This window comes from Culex pipiens, chromosome 2, assembly GCF_016801865.2.
Source record: "Culex pipiens pallens isolate TS chromosome 2, TS_CPP_V2, whole genome shotgun sequence".
Lineage (NCBI taxonomy): Eukaryota > Metazoa > Arthropoda > Insecta > Diptera > Culicidae > Culex > Culex pipiens.
The window spans coordinates 14,012,767-14,029,988 of record NC_068938.1 but is presented as its reverse complement, the minus strand read 5'-3'; the positions used below and the strand labels follow the sequence as shown (position 1 = coordinate 14,029,988).

The 17,222-nt window shown below is 34.4% G+C and overlaps 1 protein-coding gene across 1 annotated transcript; it reads right to left on the bottom strand.

Moving 5' to 3' along the window:
- Positions 1–4,808: 4,808 nt before the first annotated feature.
- Positions 4,809–11,399, bottom strand: LOC120413880 (circadian clock-controlled protein daywake-like). Its single transcript, XM_039574854.2, has 4 exons — positions 11,017–11,399; positions 7,981–8,218; positions 7,779–7,912; positions 4,809–5,316 (listed from the first exon to the last, which is right to left on the bottom strand). The coding sequence occupies exons 1-4, from the start codon at positions 11,096–11,098 to the stop codon at positions 4,958–4,960; spliced, it is 813 nt and encodes a 270-aa protein (XP_039430788.1). The 5' UTR covers positions 11,099–11,399; the 3' UTR covers positions 4,809–4,957.
- Between the last annotated feature and the right edge of the window lie 5,823 nt (positions 11,400–17,222).

The following is a 17,222-nucleotide window of genomic DNA, read 5'->3' as shown; positions in this document are numbered from 1 at the left end:
AAATGTAAATTAACACACTCTCAACTTGTCGTATAGGGTAGAGAACCCAGAAATCGCCCACTTTATAGTGAGAATCTAGGAAATTTGGTGTTGTAGAACGTTGAAAATCTATTTGATTTTAAGTTTCCACATGGTTTTTATCATTAAAGGGTTCATTTTGTTGAAATTTTGCGTTTCAATAAAGTGCTCTGAAGTGCCTATTTTCGCCCCTCTAAATCCAACTTTCGCCCATCCTTGGAACCAGTTTTCGCCCACGACAAAAATCAAGAACTCAGATTAAATTATGGCACAAAGCTAAGCAAATATTGTCTCCTATTGATATAAAACATGTTCCCGAAACTCAATTTCGTTGTGCACATATATTTTAGTAAAAAAAAATTTTGTTCAAAAACCTCCTTTTTTATAGATATCCTACCTAATTCTGAGGTTCTCTGTCTATTATAACTAAAACCAAAACATGTTCTCACTCATAAAAATATAAATAAATCAAAATTCTTGATATAACTCATGTGGCACACGATTACAATTAGCTCCATGTTGTTGTTGATTTTATCAGGGGAACTTTAACCACTAGCGTGCCCAGCTCTTTGAGGAAGGTGGGGCAATAATATGGACGTTTTGAAAAATACGTCATTTGTGGACACCCCCTGACCAAATTTAGAACAAATTTATGAGGATGGTGGGGCAGTTGGGTCATTCGCTCCCGCATTGACTCAATAAAAAACTTCGAGTACTTCTTAAATAAAAATATTAAAGCATATGTGCTATTTTGGAGGAAATTGTGTAACTAATTTTCCATCCTCTGCTCATTTTTTTCTCCAATGTACCAGTAAACTCTTACCACGATTGAACTAGGTGTCCCATATCATAATGAATGAAATAAAATAAAATGATTAATTAACCTTTAAAAATAATCTAGAATGTTCCAAATATGTTTGCAAGCATATTTCGCTGTGATTATATAAGTTTTTATGGTAAACGAAAACTGCCCGCATAAAAAAGTACCATATCAAAACTTTTTCTCATATGGTAATTGAACTTTAAACTATATTGTTACTACCATTTCCTAAAATGTTTGACTACTATTTTAGAAATGGTATATATATTAGGGTGGGTACGTTTTTCAAAAAGTTCTCGGATCAAGTTTTAGTATGGTTCCCCTTGTAGGGCATGCCCATAGGGACTTTCATGCCAAATATCAGCTCATTTGGTTGTAAACTGGCTGCGCGCATCAGGGTTAAAGTTTACATGGGAATTACTATGGGAAATTGGAACTTTTTGTTCAAACGCTTCTACAGGTCTGGGAAAATCACGCGCCAACTTCTGGTATGGTCAGGCCTATGGGGAATGGTCTGGGGAACACGTTTCCCGAAGAGAGCATATGGATTCGTTGTCCCTAGACCTGGCGCATCGGCAAACAATCCGATGTCTCCGGAATCAACGGTTTTCCCTCAAAATGCATCAAATTTTTCTAAGCATGCTATGAAAGCTCGATGAACACCGCGACGCCATACGTCAGGCAGCTACCACGTGGTTGAAATATTTGCAAAAAAATAAAAATTTGCTATGCTGAGATTCGGAATTCGACTAAATAATATCAGGATTACTCGAAATGATCATTTCTAGTTCAAAAAAGGTTTGCATTTAAATATTTCAGCCGTTTCTCAACCACGTGTTAGCTGCCTGACGTATGGCGTCGCGGTGTTCATCGAGCTTTCATAGCATGCTAAGGAAAATTTGATGCATTTTGAGGGAAAACCGTTGATTCCGGAGACATCGGATTGTTTGCCGATGCGCCAGGTCTAGGGACAACGAATCCATATGCTCTCTTCGGGAAAAGTGTTCCCCAGACCATTCCCCATAGGCCTGACCATACCAGAAGTTGGCGCGTGATTTTCCCAGACCTGTAGGAGCGTTTGAACAAAAAGTTCCAATTTCCCATAGTAATTCCCATGTAAACTTAAACCCTGATGCGCGCAGCCAGTTTACAACCAAATGAGCTGATATTTGGCATGAAAGTCCCTATGGGCATGCCCTACAAGGGGAACCATACTTAAACTTGATCCGAGAACTTTTTGAAAAACGTACCCACCCTAATATATATGGTTGGCATGAATTTTTACTATCTCTCAAATGGTTTAACCATCTGGCATAACGGTGGTTAGCAATGGTAACCTTAAAAAACTCAGTACTATTTTCGTCTAAAAACTGTTTGTTGTATGGTTAAGAAATGGTTTAAGTACTATTTGGCAAAAAGTAACCTTTAAATCAAACAGTTCACAAATAGTTTAATATAGTTAAATTTCATTTTTGGGAATTTGTAAAAACGATTTCACAAATAGTTACCATATCTCAAAGTGTCATTGTATGATCCAATATGGTAATTAAATGGTAATTTTTTATCCGGGTGGTTCTAGGTAAAATCTGAAAACACAATACTAGATTTCGAATTGGATCTAATATTTTTTCATAACCCCAGAATACGCCCACTTTATTTTATTAAAATAACCTTTGGTAAACTTTTAAAACAGGTAAATCACTAGATTTTCGTGAAATTCAGACAAACAGTGAAACAATGAATTATGCTTTTACATTATTTTCGGACAAAATAAGTTGTTTCACTACATTAACATTATTTCCAGCAGTAGTCGAAATTGAAAAAAATATGGCGGCTCTAAAAAGGCTTTTTTTGAAGTGCTTATAAAAACTTGATAAACAATAGAAATTCATTAGGAAAGTTTCCATTAAAGCTAGAAATGAATGAATATGTGAATCTGCATAATAAATTCGACCAAAAAATGGTATCGAGAAATTTAAAAAAGAGATGTGAGCCGGTAACATGGAGTGAAACTTTCGCAGCTGTCATGGTAAACTTCACAGCAGCTTGACAGAAAGTTTAACTCCATGTTGCACTTTTAATTTCTCGATAAGCTTACTAAATACAGATTAAATCCAGTAGGTGGGCGAAAACTGGAGCAGGGCGAAAACTGGGTCCTCTACTCTATTGAAACTTGTTTTTAACTGTACATCAAATTAACCAGTAACAACAAACTGATTTGATTTTAAAATAACGTCTACTGGATCTAGTAGGGACAGCAATATTCAATAAACAGAAAAAAATCCGATGGTAAAATTCCATGTGCATTACCTTCGTGAGAAAGGCCCTAAATATTACACACTTTTCCAACCCAGTTGAAAAATCGGTAAAGATTAGATCGGTAAACCGTCTGTCAAAATGAACAAAAATTTACCGAAATTAGTAAATTAGGTAGTAAAATGAATAATAATAAAGTTTATTGCCGAATTTCGGTAAAATTTTACCAAATTCTGTTGTTTTCAGTTTACCTAACTTCAGCAGTTGAAAAATTGGTAAAATTTACCGAATTCGGAAAAAAAATCTAGGTGTGTACCGTCATCAGGGGTGACATAAGGTCTGTGTGTGAGATTGGGTCATACAAAAATGCTTAAATTCGTATGACCCAATCTTACCCCAGCCCCAAAGTCACCGCTGATGACGGTAGGTATAGATTTTTGCTAACACAAAATCTATTTACTGCGTCAAAAATTCCTAAATCAAATTCCAAAATAAGTAAAAGAAACGGAATTGACTTTTTCAATGTTTTTTTTTTTCTAGCCTACACAGAAAAAAAAATTGAATTTTGGAAGGTTGAAAATTTGGTAGATTGAATATTACCTCTTTTTTGAGTAATATTACATAAAAAAAATGTGTAAAAATGTGAACCTGATGAAAATTCACCAACATATGATTAAAATTCACCAGTTCCTGGTTCAATATTACACTTTCTTTTGACACAAATTCTGTCATTATTCCCTGATGAATATTACCATCATTTTTTTTCTGTGTACAACTTTGTCGAAGACACCAAATCGATCACAAAATTCCTTCTCAAGATACAGTTTTGTCCGAATCATTAATTCTTAAAAAACATTCAAAAGCATTAAACTCATTATAATTTCTTAACGAAAACTCAGTAAATCACATCAGCTATCAAACCAGCCGTTCATTCATGAATCTATTCTAAATTCCCACATTAACATATCGCTCAACACCGCGTGGCTGACTGGACTAGCGTTTCGCTCAGGTTCTTCTTTTTCTTTGCTCTACTGACTGTTTAAAATTGCATTAGAATTTTTGTCGGCTGCGAGCGATTCAAGTCATGTCGGTCGGTCCTCCTTCCCGATTAAAATGATTTGCTATAGGAATATAACCAAAACGTGCCGATTCTGTCAAATGGATGAGCCTCTTCTCTATGCAAGAGTTGTGTAAGAGGATACTGAAAATTACCATTTTTTGAGCGAAACTCGTCTAGAATGAATTCTATACATAATTTTTAGATTTCTCAAGATGATGGTTCCTTATTGCTGAACAGAGATACTTATAACAGTTCCAAATGAAAGAATCTCAACCTGACTAGTCATCGCCACTTGGAAGCACGACAGGAATCACGTGATTGTTGGAGGAATGTGTTTTGAAGAGAGCTAAAAACATAAAAAAACGGGGAAATCCCTGTGTCTGGTCACGGTAGCCGGCTGCCAATCGAGCGCCAGCCACGTGGAACCGGTTCTCCGGGGATTAAGTAACTCCTCTGGAACAACTTGTCTCCTAAGGAGACAGATAATTATTATGTTTTTGATCTAGTCCCGGCGAGAAGGGTAATTTATTACTTAGTATATTTTCCTTTATAATGACATGGAGATTTTATGGAAGCTGTTTTACGTGACAAATATCAGGTGGAGCCACTAACTAATGATGGTGAGATAAACGTGTATTTAAATAAGAACAACAGTTAAAAAAATGCACAAAATTTACTTTTTAATAAATTGTACGTAGACAAATACAACATAAATCACAATTAAACATGCAAGCGTAAGACACTCTCCAGCGGTCCTAGTCCAACTGGGACCACCCTCATCAGCTTCTCCAAAATCCTCCTCATCAGACCTTCTCGGGAAACATCTCGTCAATCGTGGCCGTCCTGAGCAAGTTATTAACAATCTCCGTGAACAACCGACTCAGGTTCCGCTCCAGCCCCGGGATCAGCTCGTCCAAAAACAGCCGCGAATTATCGTTGATGACCTGATTGCCGACCTGGCCCAGCACCGGATCGCCGTTGAACAGATTGTCCAGCTGGAACCGACCGCCCTCGATCTTCAGCCGAATGCCGAGCCGGTTAAACCGCACGTACTGCTTGCTGTCCGTTCCGTTGGAGGCGGTTCCGTTGGTGACGGTTCCGTTAGCGGCGGTTTTGTTGGTCTCCGTATAGCCACGGATTTTAATAGACAGCTTTGTATTGGCTGGAATAAAAATAAAAATCGAGAAAAACTCATCAATAAATTTAAAAAAATATATAAAAATATCAATATCTGTAATTTTTTTAAGTTGGCTCCATAACACTAATCGTCAGTAAACAAACAGTTCTCAGGATAAACAAAAAGTAAAAGGTAGATGATCTCACATGGAACGACGTGCAGTGTGAAATTTGACACGCTAACAAACATGCTAATATTGTACTTTCGTTGAAAACTGCAGAGTGCAGCGAGAAAATAAATAACTTGCAGTAGAAATAAACGGAGAACGATGCAGTTTTGATCTTGTAGAAAAATATGAATTTGTATTTTGTAAATTCAAACTACTATTTTATGTTGTTTTTAAGTGACTTTAATAAAAAGAGGGTCATTCGTGACTACACCCAAAATTAAAGACCAAGCGGGTAGTCCTCCAGAAAAGAAACGAGAGGAAAGCACAATTTGGAGAGAGTATTGACTTTTCACGCTTAAAACAACAACAAATTGTGTTCATTCGTTCATTGAAATAGTTCATCCCATTGAGCGGCTTATATGGACAAATCGATGCCTCGAACTAGATAGGAAAACCTGCAAGCTTAGTACAAGAGAGGCATCGAAATATCACTTAGTCACGCAACCTTGGTGGCAGATACGGCAAAGGCGCGGTACAATTTGCCGAAGGTCTTGGGTTCGAGACTCGGTATCGACCCATTTTTTAAGGGTGAACTTTTTGAAATATGAACCCACGAGTAAAGTACTCTAAGTTATTTCGGGATTTATCCTCTCCGTCTGCTCACAGTATCATTTTACTAACGAACCATGCTTTTTATCCTCTCGTATGCCGATGCCCAGTTCTGGGTGTATATTCCAAAATAAAAAATTTTTAATCAAAAAAATACATAAATTGTTTTGAAACCTCTGCCATTTTTCGTTAACTAACTGTGAACATTAGCGTGTCTCAAAAAAAACACGAAGTCGACGAAATTCATGGACTCAGTTCTCAAATGAAAGACAATCATGTTAGAAACAATCTGGGCGTAATTTTTAAGTCAGTTTTTTCGACAGTTTCGCAAAATCTGCTCAGACAATTCGCGATTAAAAGCTCCATTATTCCGGCAGATGGCGCAAAGCATCGAAGAATGACGATTCAAATTTTCACTGTTCGGTTATATAGGAATGCAAACTTAAAATTGAATTTACAGCTCTTAGAACAACTTTTGAGAAAAAATTCAAGTATTGCACACTTTGCACAAAATTCTCCCCCTGTGCACATCATAACTGCACACAAAATATTTGTACTCTGAAACCCATACCCCTTCTCCCATTTTTCAAAATATTTTTTTTCAAAATCTTTTTTATTGCATTAATTTATAGAGGGCAAAAAGTTTACACTCGTAATATGTACTTGATTTTTTTCTCAAAAGTTGTTCTAAGAGCTGTAAATTCAATTTTAAGTTTTCATTCCTATATAACCGAACAGCGAAAATTTGAATCGTCATTCTTCGATACTTTGCGCCATCTGCCGAAATTATGGAGCTTTCTATCGCGAATAAGGAAAATCTTAAAATTTCAAATCGCCTATCCAGATTTTTAAGCATAGAGGACGCAACGAATAGTAACGGCGTTACGCACGCCAGAAATGTCAAAATCGCGCAGAGAAACCTCTTTTTACGCGGTGGCGTTACGCTTTAATTTCGTCGACCATACAATATTTTTGCAAGCTTCAAAAAGCGTTTTGCAGATCTGAACCTACAAATTACTTTTAAAAGATTGCAAAAATGATGCGTTGTTCCAGAAAAATCGACAAATTAGAAAAATGTAACGCACCGCGCAAAAAGAGGTTTCTCTTCGCGATTTTGACATTGCTGTATCAAGTAGCTGTCATACCATGACACACTTTGTTTGTAATGTTGGTAGCACCGAGCGACATGACATTTCAGGCGTGCGTAACGCCGTTAACATTTGTAACGTCCTCCATGCTTAAAAATCTGGATACCATAAAATCATGGTCTATGGTCCAAAAAACAAGTTAATGTATCGATTTGGTTTTAAAACCTTGATTTCACTTTTCCGGTAGCTTTTATGTCGAAAAAAATGCAACCTTTGCACTCGCCACTTTGATTTTTTAGGCTAATTTAGTGCTCATTTAGTGCTATTTAATTGTCTATTCCTCAAATTGAGTGCACTTAATCTTTCCATACAGATCCCATATAAAGTTCAAAATCAGATTACAAATGTCACCATTTTGATTTTTTTTTTTTCGGGCTAAAATTTAGGGCTCATTAAGTCACTTTTGAACTTAGTATGGCAAATTGTATGGAATCTATATGGGCACTAAACCTACACTAAATGAGCACTCAATTTCAGCCAGAAAAAAAAGTTGAGACAATTTGATCAAGTTATGAATATGAATATCGTATTTCATTTATATATCTTAATTTATTTATATTTGTTATCTCAAAAGTACTTACTCAACATCCCCTTGATGTCTCCCTTTCCTTGCAATTCCAGGAACAGCAGTTTCATTTTCAGCGAATATTTTCCCGTAACGTTAAGCTTCGGTATACTCGTGACCAAGTCAAAGGACAAATTCGATGGTTTAGACCTAAAATGACAAATTTTACCTTTCGATAGCCAATCTCAAAAATCATCCCCAAAACTCCCTCCACTCACTGCAACCGATCGATTTTGAACGTGCTGGCGCCGTAAACGTTCAGCTTGTTGAAAACCGCCTGAAAGTCCTGACCCCGCTGCATCTTCATCTGCTCCACGTACAGCGGTTCCAGCTTGGGCACGTCGAAGCCCTCGCCGAAATCGCCCTCGGCCAGGTTCTTGCGGATGTGGTCCACCGCGCTGATGATGCACTGCTCCACCTTGGGGTCATTGCGGGAGCACAATTTGAACTGGCTGGCTGAAAATAATTACGAAAAACGATATTATTTTTGACCGGGATATAAAATTGAACTTGAAAAAATACTTCTAAATTCTTAGAATATTTGTTTTGTCAAATTGCGTCAACTTCACACATTTGTCTAGCTTAGTGGGCCTCCCCGACCATGAACTTAAAATTGTAGCGCATTGAGAGAGAAAAAACTTGTAACTGAGTAGTAACTGAGTTGGTATTTTTTCACACGGTCATCATTTCAGCCGCGAGTACGCGAGCAAACGCCGCAACAACGCTACTGAATTGTGTTTCTTTTTTCTTACTTTGCATTTTACTTTTCTAGCGTTTTGAGAAATTGAACAGAAACGTGTAGAAAAGATTTAATCAATTAATTTGATTAAAAACTGTTTTGCTTATCTCTATTAAAAACAAAAAGTTAAGAAAACGATTTTTGTAATTTTTATCAATGAGCAACTCTTTTTAGAAGAAGGTTTTTACAACACTTGAATCTCCATACAAATTTAGGGCCTGTCCATAAAAAAGCATCTTGAAAATATATGAAAATCCGTATATCGAGAAGAGTGCTTTTTTATTTTACTCGATCTCGGCCTCTTTATTTTTTTATGTTTTTGTAAACCTAAAATGTTTTTTCATCCCGTTATGATGTTATGATTTTTTTAAAAGCGTTTTTTTTTTCGAAAGTCTCAAAAAATTCTCAAAAAACTTCCTAAAATCATCAGTCAAAAAAAATTATTTGAACCGAATTTATTGAATCATATTCATTTTTTGATAGATTTTTTTAATAAAATGGCAATTATTGAAACCATTGTGATTTTTTTCAGCTTTCTGGATTTTTTTTTTTTTAATTTCAAAAACACACCCATCATCTCAATTTATACATTTTATGCATTGAAAAGTTAAGGCTTATTTGGCATTTCTAAGTGAAGTTAATATGGATTTTTTTCTTAATTTCCATGAAAAAAAAAACAAGTACAGATATAGACAAGAACGGACACCATATTAAAAATTTAAAAAAAAAGTTTCGGATAATTCAACACAAAAGTCTCAAAAATGGTGCACCATATCAAATTTTTACTAAAGTTCTTTTACGATTGCAAATTCAAATTTACATCAAAAATATTTTGTTTTCAAGTGTTTTTTTTTAACTATCAAAAATTCCCTATATTTCCAAACATCATAAATGATAAAAAAGACGAAAATGATTAATTTTGTCAAAAACGAGTGCTAGAGATAAAAATCAGGGAACAAATTTTTATCAATGTACCCACTTTGTTTCTAATAAGTCTACAACTTTGCCGATGACACCAAATCAATCAGAAAATCCTCTTCAAACTACGGACTTTGTATAGTCTTTATGGAGAAACCAAAGATGCAAAATATTCTTTAAAAATAACAGCATTGTAATTATTTAGATTTTAAAACTGTCTCATTTGGCATAACGAAAGAAGTTATAGATTTTTAAATACAATAAAATATGCTAGAAGTTTTTTTTTTTAATTTTTAATTTCGATAATACTATACACTCAAACCCCGATGGTTTGACACCAACTGTTGTCAAACGAACGGGGTCACTTTTTAGTTTGACACCACTTTTACACGGAGTTCACACACACTACCAAACGTTTGTATTGATAGTGTGCGTGAGCGCCTTGTAAAAAGTGACAGTTCGTCACTTTTTAGTTTGACTTCACGCAAAAAAATAAGGCATATTTGAATCAACAAAACGTTTTGTTGATTTGAAATTCAAGATTTTTGTTGAATCAACGCAAAACGTCAAAGCATTTTTTTCAAAACAACAAAAGATTTTTGTGGAATTGAGAAAATCAAGATTTGTTTCAACGCAAACTCGGCGTTGATTATATTCAACAAAAATTTTGTTGAATCAAACCTCGTACAGGCTGATTCTACAAAATATTTTTCTGCTTGTTTGACCAACCAACGGGGTACAAACTAAAAAAGTGTCAAACGAAAAAGTAACCAACCACCGGGGGTTGAGTTTATTGAGAAAGTAGACAAAAATCAAAATACGAGCGCAACCTGCCAAAGCTGTTGCGCCACAGGCTGATTTACACGCTAACGACAAACCACTACATTTTTGTTCGCGCAACAGAAGTGATGCGCACTTATCGGTAGAAGAACATAGCATTTTCAGAGAAAATATTTTTTTTTCATTTTCTTTTTTTAGTTTTGAAAAATAAGAAGTTCCGTTTAACCCTCTAAAGTCCAAATTTCTTTCGATTTTTGTTGACGTTTGTTCTACGAAAAACTTTACAGCTCTTGTTTTATTTTTTTCATGTTTTATTTTTAGCTTATTCTACCACCTCTCATCATTAACTTGTGTCTTTCCAGTTTTCATGTTTTTACAGTAACTTTTTAATTTTTTGTTTGTTTTTCACATTTTCTGGTATAAAATGATACCATTATCGATAAAAATATTTTTTTAAATGCGTAGAGGCATAGACTATGCCGCATAATCTGAAACATTACAAAAATTACTGAATACTAAGTACTCTATGATACAAAACCAAATACAACATACTTATTTTGTTTCAAAATAAAAAATAATATTGTTAGTCAAAAACACGGCAAACTTGACAAAATATCATTTTTAAAATCACTGGATGTGACATTTCAAAACATGTTAAAATAATAATTTTGTTGCTGTTTAAAGATCAAATTTGTTTAGAAATTTTGATTGTTGGTGATTATTTAGAATGAAATCCGACTAGAGGCGAGGTTGGAAATGCATAGGGTTAACGGTATCACAATTTCAAAATTACAACTAAATAAGATATCAAACTTACGCAAAGCACTATTCGCCACGCTAACCAAAGCACTTAAAACTATCGCACTAGCTAGTATCACCGATGACTGGACTGGACTCATTGTTGTGCTCTGACTGAAGTTCTGTTCCGTTCTGAAGCACTCCCTGAAGTTTTGAGAGTTTTGTACTTTCTAATTACAAATTATACGGCACTTTGTTAATAAATTCCACTCCGAAAGGTTCCGCACCGTTCCACGTGGCTACTAATCCAAGTTCGTTTGAAGGATCCAAGTACGCGTTTGTCTTTTTGTACTAACTTTAGGTCAAAGCCTACTGATGGCCTGGTTGCCAGCCACGAACGGGTTGCCGAGTCCAGGCCGTTTTTCGCTTATACAAATGCTGATTCTGACTGACCGAGTTCGGGCCCAACGCGGAACTATTTATAAGCTAACTTCAGTGTGACTTTTATTGTTCACTCCCGGCGGCGTTGTTTTATTGTTGAACTGCATGCTGATGTTGCACGCTGATATTGGGTCTCCCAGGTATGATCGCGACGCAAGGGAAGGAACATCCCCATTCAATTTCACTTGGGGCTCTGAGAGCCATCCCGTGTGTGTTGCATTCAGAAATTAATTGTGGCTGCCCAGCGGAGGGAAGATACGTCACAATTACTAGTTTAAAATCCATTTCGTTTTCTGTAACATACAAATTTGCTCAAAAGAAACATTTTAATATTCGATAACTAAAGTTTTGTAGTTAAAATCTACTTTTGCGTAAACCGATTCAAAAGTAAAGTAAATTTTTTCAATTGCTTTCTTTTTAATTTTCTTCATTTCATGAATAAGACAGATTACTGCAATTTACACAAAACATGAATAAGACAGATTACTGCAATTTACACAAAATGTTTACTAAGTACACCTAATCAATCATCACGCCAAGTTAAGCGCAATCATTTTCTTCCTCACTGTCAAATTATAGTCAACGTGGGTCAACAATCTGTCTCCGGAATTAACCTCATTGAGTCATGAATAGTTTATCAGACTAGAAATCATGGTAGAAAATAAAGGTGTTGGCGCGTGACGATCCAAACCGGAATACGGAATGTTCCCACGACCATTAAGAAAGCGATGTAAATCACTGATACTGGTGTCTCGATTTGCACTTCATTACACATAGGTAGAAGTTATGGATTTATTTTCACCATGACTTTATTTTTAACAATTGTTGAATTTAAATTTATGATCTGTAAACAGATAGAAAAATGTAGTTAAAACATATCTTTGCAAGAATAGGTTCCTTTACCCTAATATAATAAAAATTTAAATTTTCACTAATAAAAACTCACTGAAACTTAAAAACAGTATGCAAATCAAGATTCAAACAGCGCCAACTATCGAAACGAAAGATCATCAAAATTGTTTCGACTAATTACAGACATACGTACGAAATCAGCTCCCCACAATTGAAAGTGGTTAATCGGGGTTTGTTGATTATAAATGCGGTCCCACGATTAAAATCACCTTCTTTACATTTTCCACTCTAGACAGTAAAGTTTCAGAACTTAATCCGATATCGAAGCAACCGACGACGACGACATCAACCTACGTCATTACTCGCAGTGAAACTGGAGCGCCTTCTTTGATTCGAGATGTTGTTTTGAATCTTAATTCTACTATTCTACTTTTGTAGTCCAGATATTCATCTCGTGTGTTTTCTCATCCCAATTTGAACAATTTAATCATAGCCTACTTTTAATTGAATTGTTTACTATAAAAAAATTTAAACGTCTCTGTCCGATTTCTACTTTTTGTATGAAATTTACCCCAAATTTAAATATATTCCCGCAATTTGAAGGGGTTTTTTTCCCATTGAAAAATCTCCTCCAAGTCGTTCAATGAGTCAGCTGACAACTTATCATTACAGATCATTAGCACTAAGCTTATACGTTTTTAATACCCACATACGGGATATCATTTACAATTCCAAACAGTGTGCAATTTGTGCGTGCGTGCTCGTGATTATGTGAACGAATACGCGATAATTATACGAATACTTTGAACACTTCTTTTATTGTGGAAAATCGATATAAAAAAAATCTCTACCAAATTAAAAATTTACAGCAAACGAAATGTGGTTCAAATCAAATGAAAGAAACTAACGATACTAAGAAGAAAAAACTGAAAACAGAGTTGAAAAACAGGAAAAGCTACATATTTTTCAAAAGAACAAATTTAAGGAGTTACATACATGTAAATCGGCAAAAATGTCAGAGGTTGATTGAGCGCACATTTGAACTTTTTTTTTAAATCTGTTTTCAGGGCATTAAAATATACATTTTCATCTACTAACAAAACAAATTTGAAGCCATTTGGTTGTATCGTTGCCGAGATATAGCTATTTGAAGTTAGCAGTTTCAATTAACGGGTGCCACGATATCTCAACATTGCTCCGACCAAATCGGCTCAAAATTTTGGTGAAGACTCGTCAAACTATTCCCGTGTGCATGACGAAGGCCGATTTTCAAAAAGTTTATTTTAAAAAAAGATAAAAATATTTTTATGTTTTTCATATAAAAATCGTCAGTATTTGATTTTTGTATTTTTTTAAAAAGCAAAATTAATAATCCGGCTTCGTCATGCACACGGGATATGTCTTGAGAGTCTTCACCTCAAATTACAGCCAATTTGGTCCATCCCATGTCGAGATATCGTGGCACCCGTAAATCAACTCGGTGTTTAGAGAAAAACGTTCACAAAGTTTGACAGCCCGCTTTGTGCATGGCAAAATTTTGATCTTAAATCGTCTCTTACTCAGTTTAATCCCGTAATATCTTCATGAAACTTTCAGGAGTGATTGAAAATCATCTTTTAAGTGGATTCAGTAATTTTTTTGTAACATGAAATTTACTGATTTTCTACATGTATGTAACCCCTTAATAACAAATTATAAAAAATATTCGAAAATAATTTGATAAATTGTAAGAAATTCTATTCAAAAATTGCGACAAACACCATCAAAATTTCTGGGAACTCATTTGAAATTAAAATTGCGACAAACACCATCAAAATTTCTGGAAACTCTTTTGTTTGGCAAACAATGTTTTTTTTTTCAAAATTGCGAGTTCAATCCCACCTCATTCTAGACGTTTTTAAGTATATTTTAATTTCAATATTTCAGAATTCCGACCGAAATTACCAAAAAAAATGTGTTGATTTTTTGTTTTGTAAGCGTGAACATCTTTTTTTAATTTCATTTATTATTTATTAATTTATTTTTTCAACCTTTTAAAGAATTGGAGAAAAGGTTGTGACTCGTTGTATGTCGGAAAACGAATAAAAAACTCATTTTAGTTTTAGACAACAAAATACGAACAAATTAAAACTAAATCAGATGCTGAAAGTTTAAAGAATTCCTCTCAACTTAATTCCACCGTATGATAAGCCCCTATCACTATGTGCCACATCTCGGCTAGACTTAAAAATTGCGTGCGCGTGGAACTGGAAATTCAAGTTATGCAATGAATAATGCAACACCGCCAAGTCGGATTGTTTCAAGTTTGGGAATCTTTCGCGAAACAAAGGCATTCCGACAAGTGAACTATTCACGCATGCAACACTTTTAAGAAACAAACAAAGAAAGTGCTCTAGCATTAATTGTCGTCTATCATTCTGCAAGAAATCCTGATAAGCTTCAGCAAAAGTGCTTACGCGTGTCCTATAAAGTGGTTTAACTTAATCGTCTTGCTGTGGTCAATGAATTAACCGCGTTCCATTTCCTTATGCTTCTTTTTTGTTTCTTTCAAGAAGACACATAAATATCAATAAAAAGTCTAACCTTGAACTTACGCACCTGAGGTCCACTCTATACGCATCGCAGAACAGCTAAGGCACGCCGTGGTTTATGGCAAAGTTTGCCATAAAGTTGCTCTGGCAAACGAACGAAAAAAAATGTGCCAAGAACGGTAATTGCGCGCTATTATACACCCCTTCCCATCGAGGGCCATCGACTACAAATCGGGCGTGAGTTTGCAGCTCTTTTTCTGATGAGAAGGAAGGAGGAGGGTGTTTTCGTTGTATATTTTTTTCACAAACCATGAAATGCAGATAAATTTTATGATTTGCCGATTTTTATTGTCTTCTCATAATTTGAGTGCAAAATTTCTAGAACGTTCGGAAGATAATTTGTGGGAGCTTTGCTTTTTTTCAAATAATATTTTAATTATATTTCTACTTATTACAGGCTTCATTTTTTTTTTCTTCAAATGAAATTGTTCTTTTTCGAATAAAGAAATCAAACTCAGACAAATAATTTAGTTGCTTAATGGAGAGGACGGGAAAATAACTAATTGAAAAAAACTTTACTCTATTTTTCAAATATGATAATCAAAGGCAGTTATGCTACATTTAATCTAATTTTTTAATATATTAAGATTCTTAAAAATGTGGCGCCAGAATTCTTCTTTAGGTTTGATTTTTTTTATCCCATTTTAGGCCAATTCAAATATTTTCCAAAGTTTTTGTCCCTCGGCACTGGCCGGGGTCGAGGGGGGCGCAAAAAAATAAAAAATAAATAATAAAAAAATGAACTAACAAGCCAAAGTATCAACATTTGAATGCAAAAAGTGTTTTAAAATGCATTTCACACTAGTTCAGGTGTTTTGCAATCATTAGTTGTAAAAAAATGTAACATTTGACGAAAATAAAAATTTCAACGAAAAAAATACTTTTTTTTAATTTTCAAAAGTTTAAAAGATTTTTTAATCAACCCAAACATGCTGAAAATCATTCTAAACGCAAGGGATGCATTTTTAATTGATTTCAGCTCATTGCACTTAGATTTCCATTGAAATTTTGAAGTTTTTTGAAGAAATATTTTTATGCCCCCTGATTTTTCGGGCCAAATTTGGAGGGGGGTCAACAAAAATAAAATAAAATTTACACCAGCCTTATAAAGAATTGATTAAAAAAAACAAGATAAAATATAATTCAAGTAGTAAACATTTGATTAAACTTATTTTTAATTGAAAAATAGTTTGCTTTTTGGAAAATAATTAAATAATTAGACTAACAAATTTTGTTGACCTTGATGGCAAATTTCAATTAAAATTTTGCATGGCAAGCACAATACAATAATTATTTCACACGAACAATATTTTTATTACTAACTTTACTATTACAACTATTACTATTACAATCAATTCCTTAAAATCATGATTATTTTAGATTTTTCATTCAAAAGCTACGAACAAACAACTTTTCTTCACGGAGAGACCGTGCCCAGAAATTTTAACAATTAAAATTGTTGATTTTACTTTCGTAAATTTTGACAAAAACGTACTTGTCACTGCCAATTTTCAGTTAAATTAACCAAAATTTAGTATTAATTTAATAACCTGTTTGTTGAAAATGCTAAAGGCAAAAAGCTAACAGATTTCCCGAACTCGAATGAACGTGCTCGACTGTTAGCTTTGGTTTTAGGAAAATCAAAAATTTTGTTGGTTGAATATAATTTACATTTGGTTGAATATTTAAAAGATGAACTTGGGTTTGTTTACGTCTGTCATTTGAAGTCAGGATTCGAACGAGAGCGGTCGATTTGTTGAGTTTGTGTTGTTAATTATGAAGTGAGAGGATGTGAAAGGTGAAAATTACACTATTTAGCTAATGTTGAAGTGGTAAATCAAAGTGTTGCAACTGGGGAGCTGGAATTGGTGAGTAGGTTTGTTGATGATTTCTTTGCAGGTGATAAACTATGAAGAGCAAGAGGACAGCCTTCGCCATGAGGACCTCCAATGCGAGTGAGTTGAACACGTAATAAGAATGTTTGATGGAAAGAGAGGGCAGTAGAAGAGAGATGCGGGCCAACTCTTCACGGATAGAGCAGCCCGGGCAAATTTAACAAAATGTTGGTTAATCCAAGTAAGTATGGGTTTATTTTTGCACAATAATTTATCTAATGTGATTCTTATTAGAAAACTGAATCATTAAAAAGCTTCGTGCTTACGACGGATAAAATCTTAATGAACCATTATTTTTTTCAGAATCATCAATTATTAAATACATAGAAATGTCATGTGTACGCAACATAAACAACATAAAAAATAGAGATGAAGAAAAAAATATAAAAAAAATAAAAATATATAAAATATATAAATAAAGATAATTATTATCTTAAAAGTATTGTTGCAATACGACTGCTCAATAAACTGGTAAGTTAAACTCATAATATTTTGTTCAGGAATCG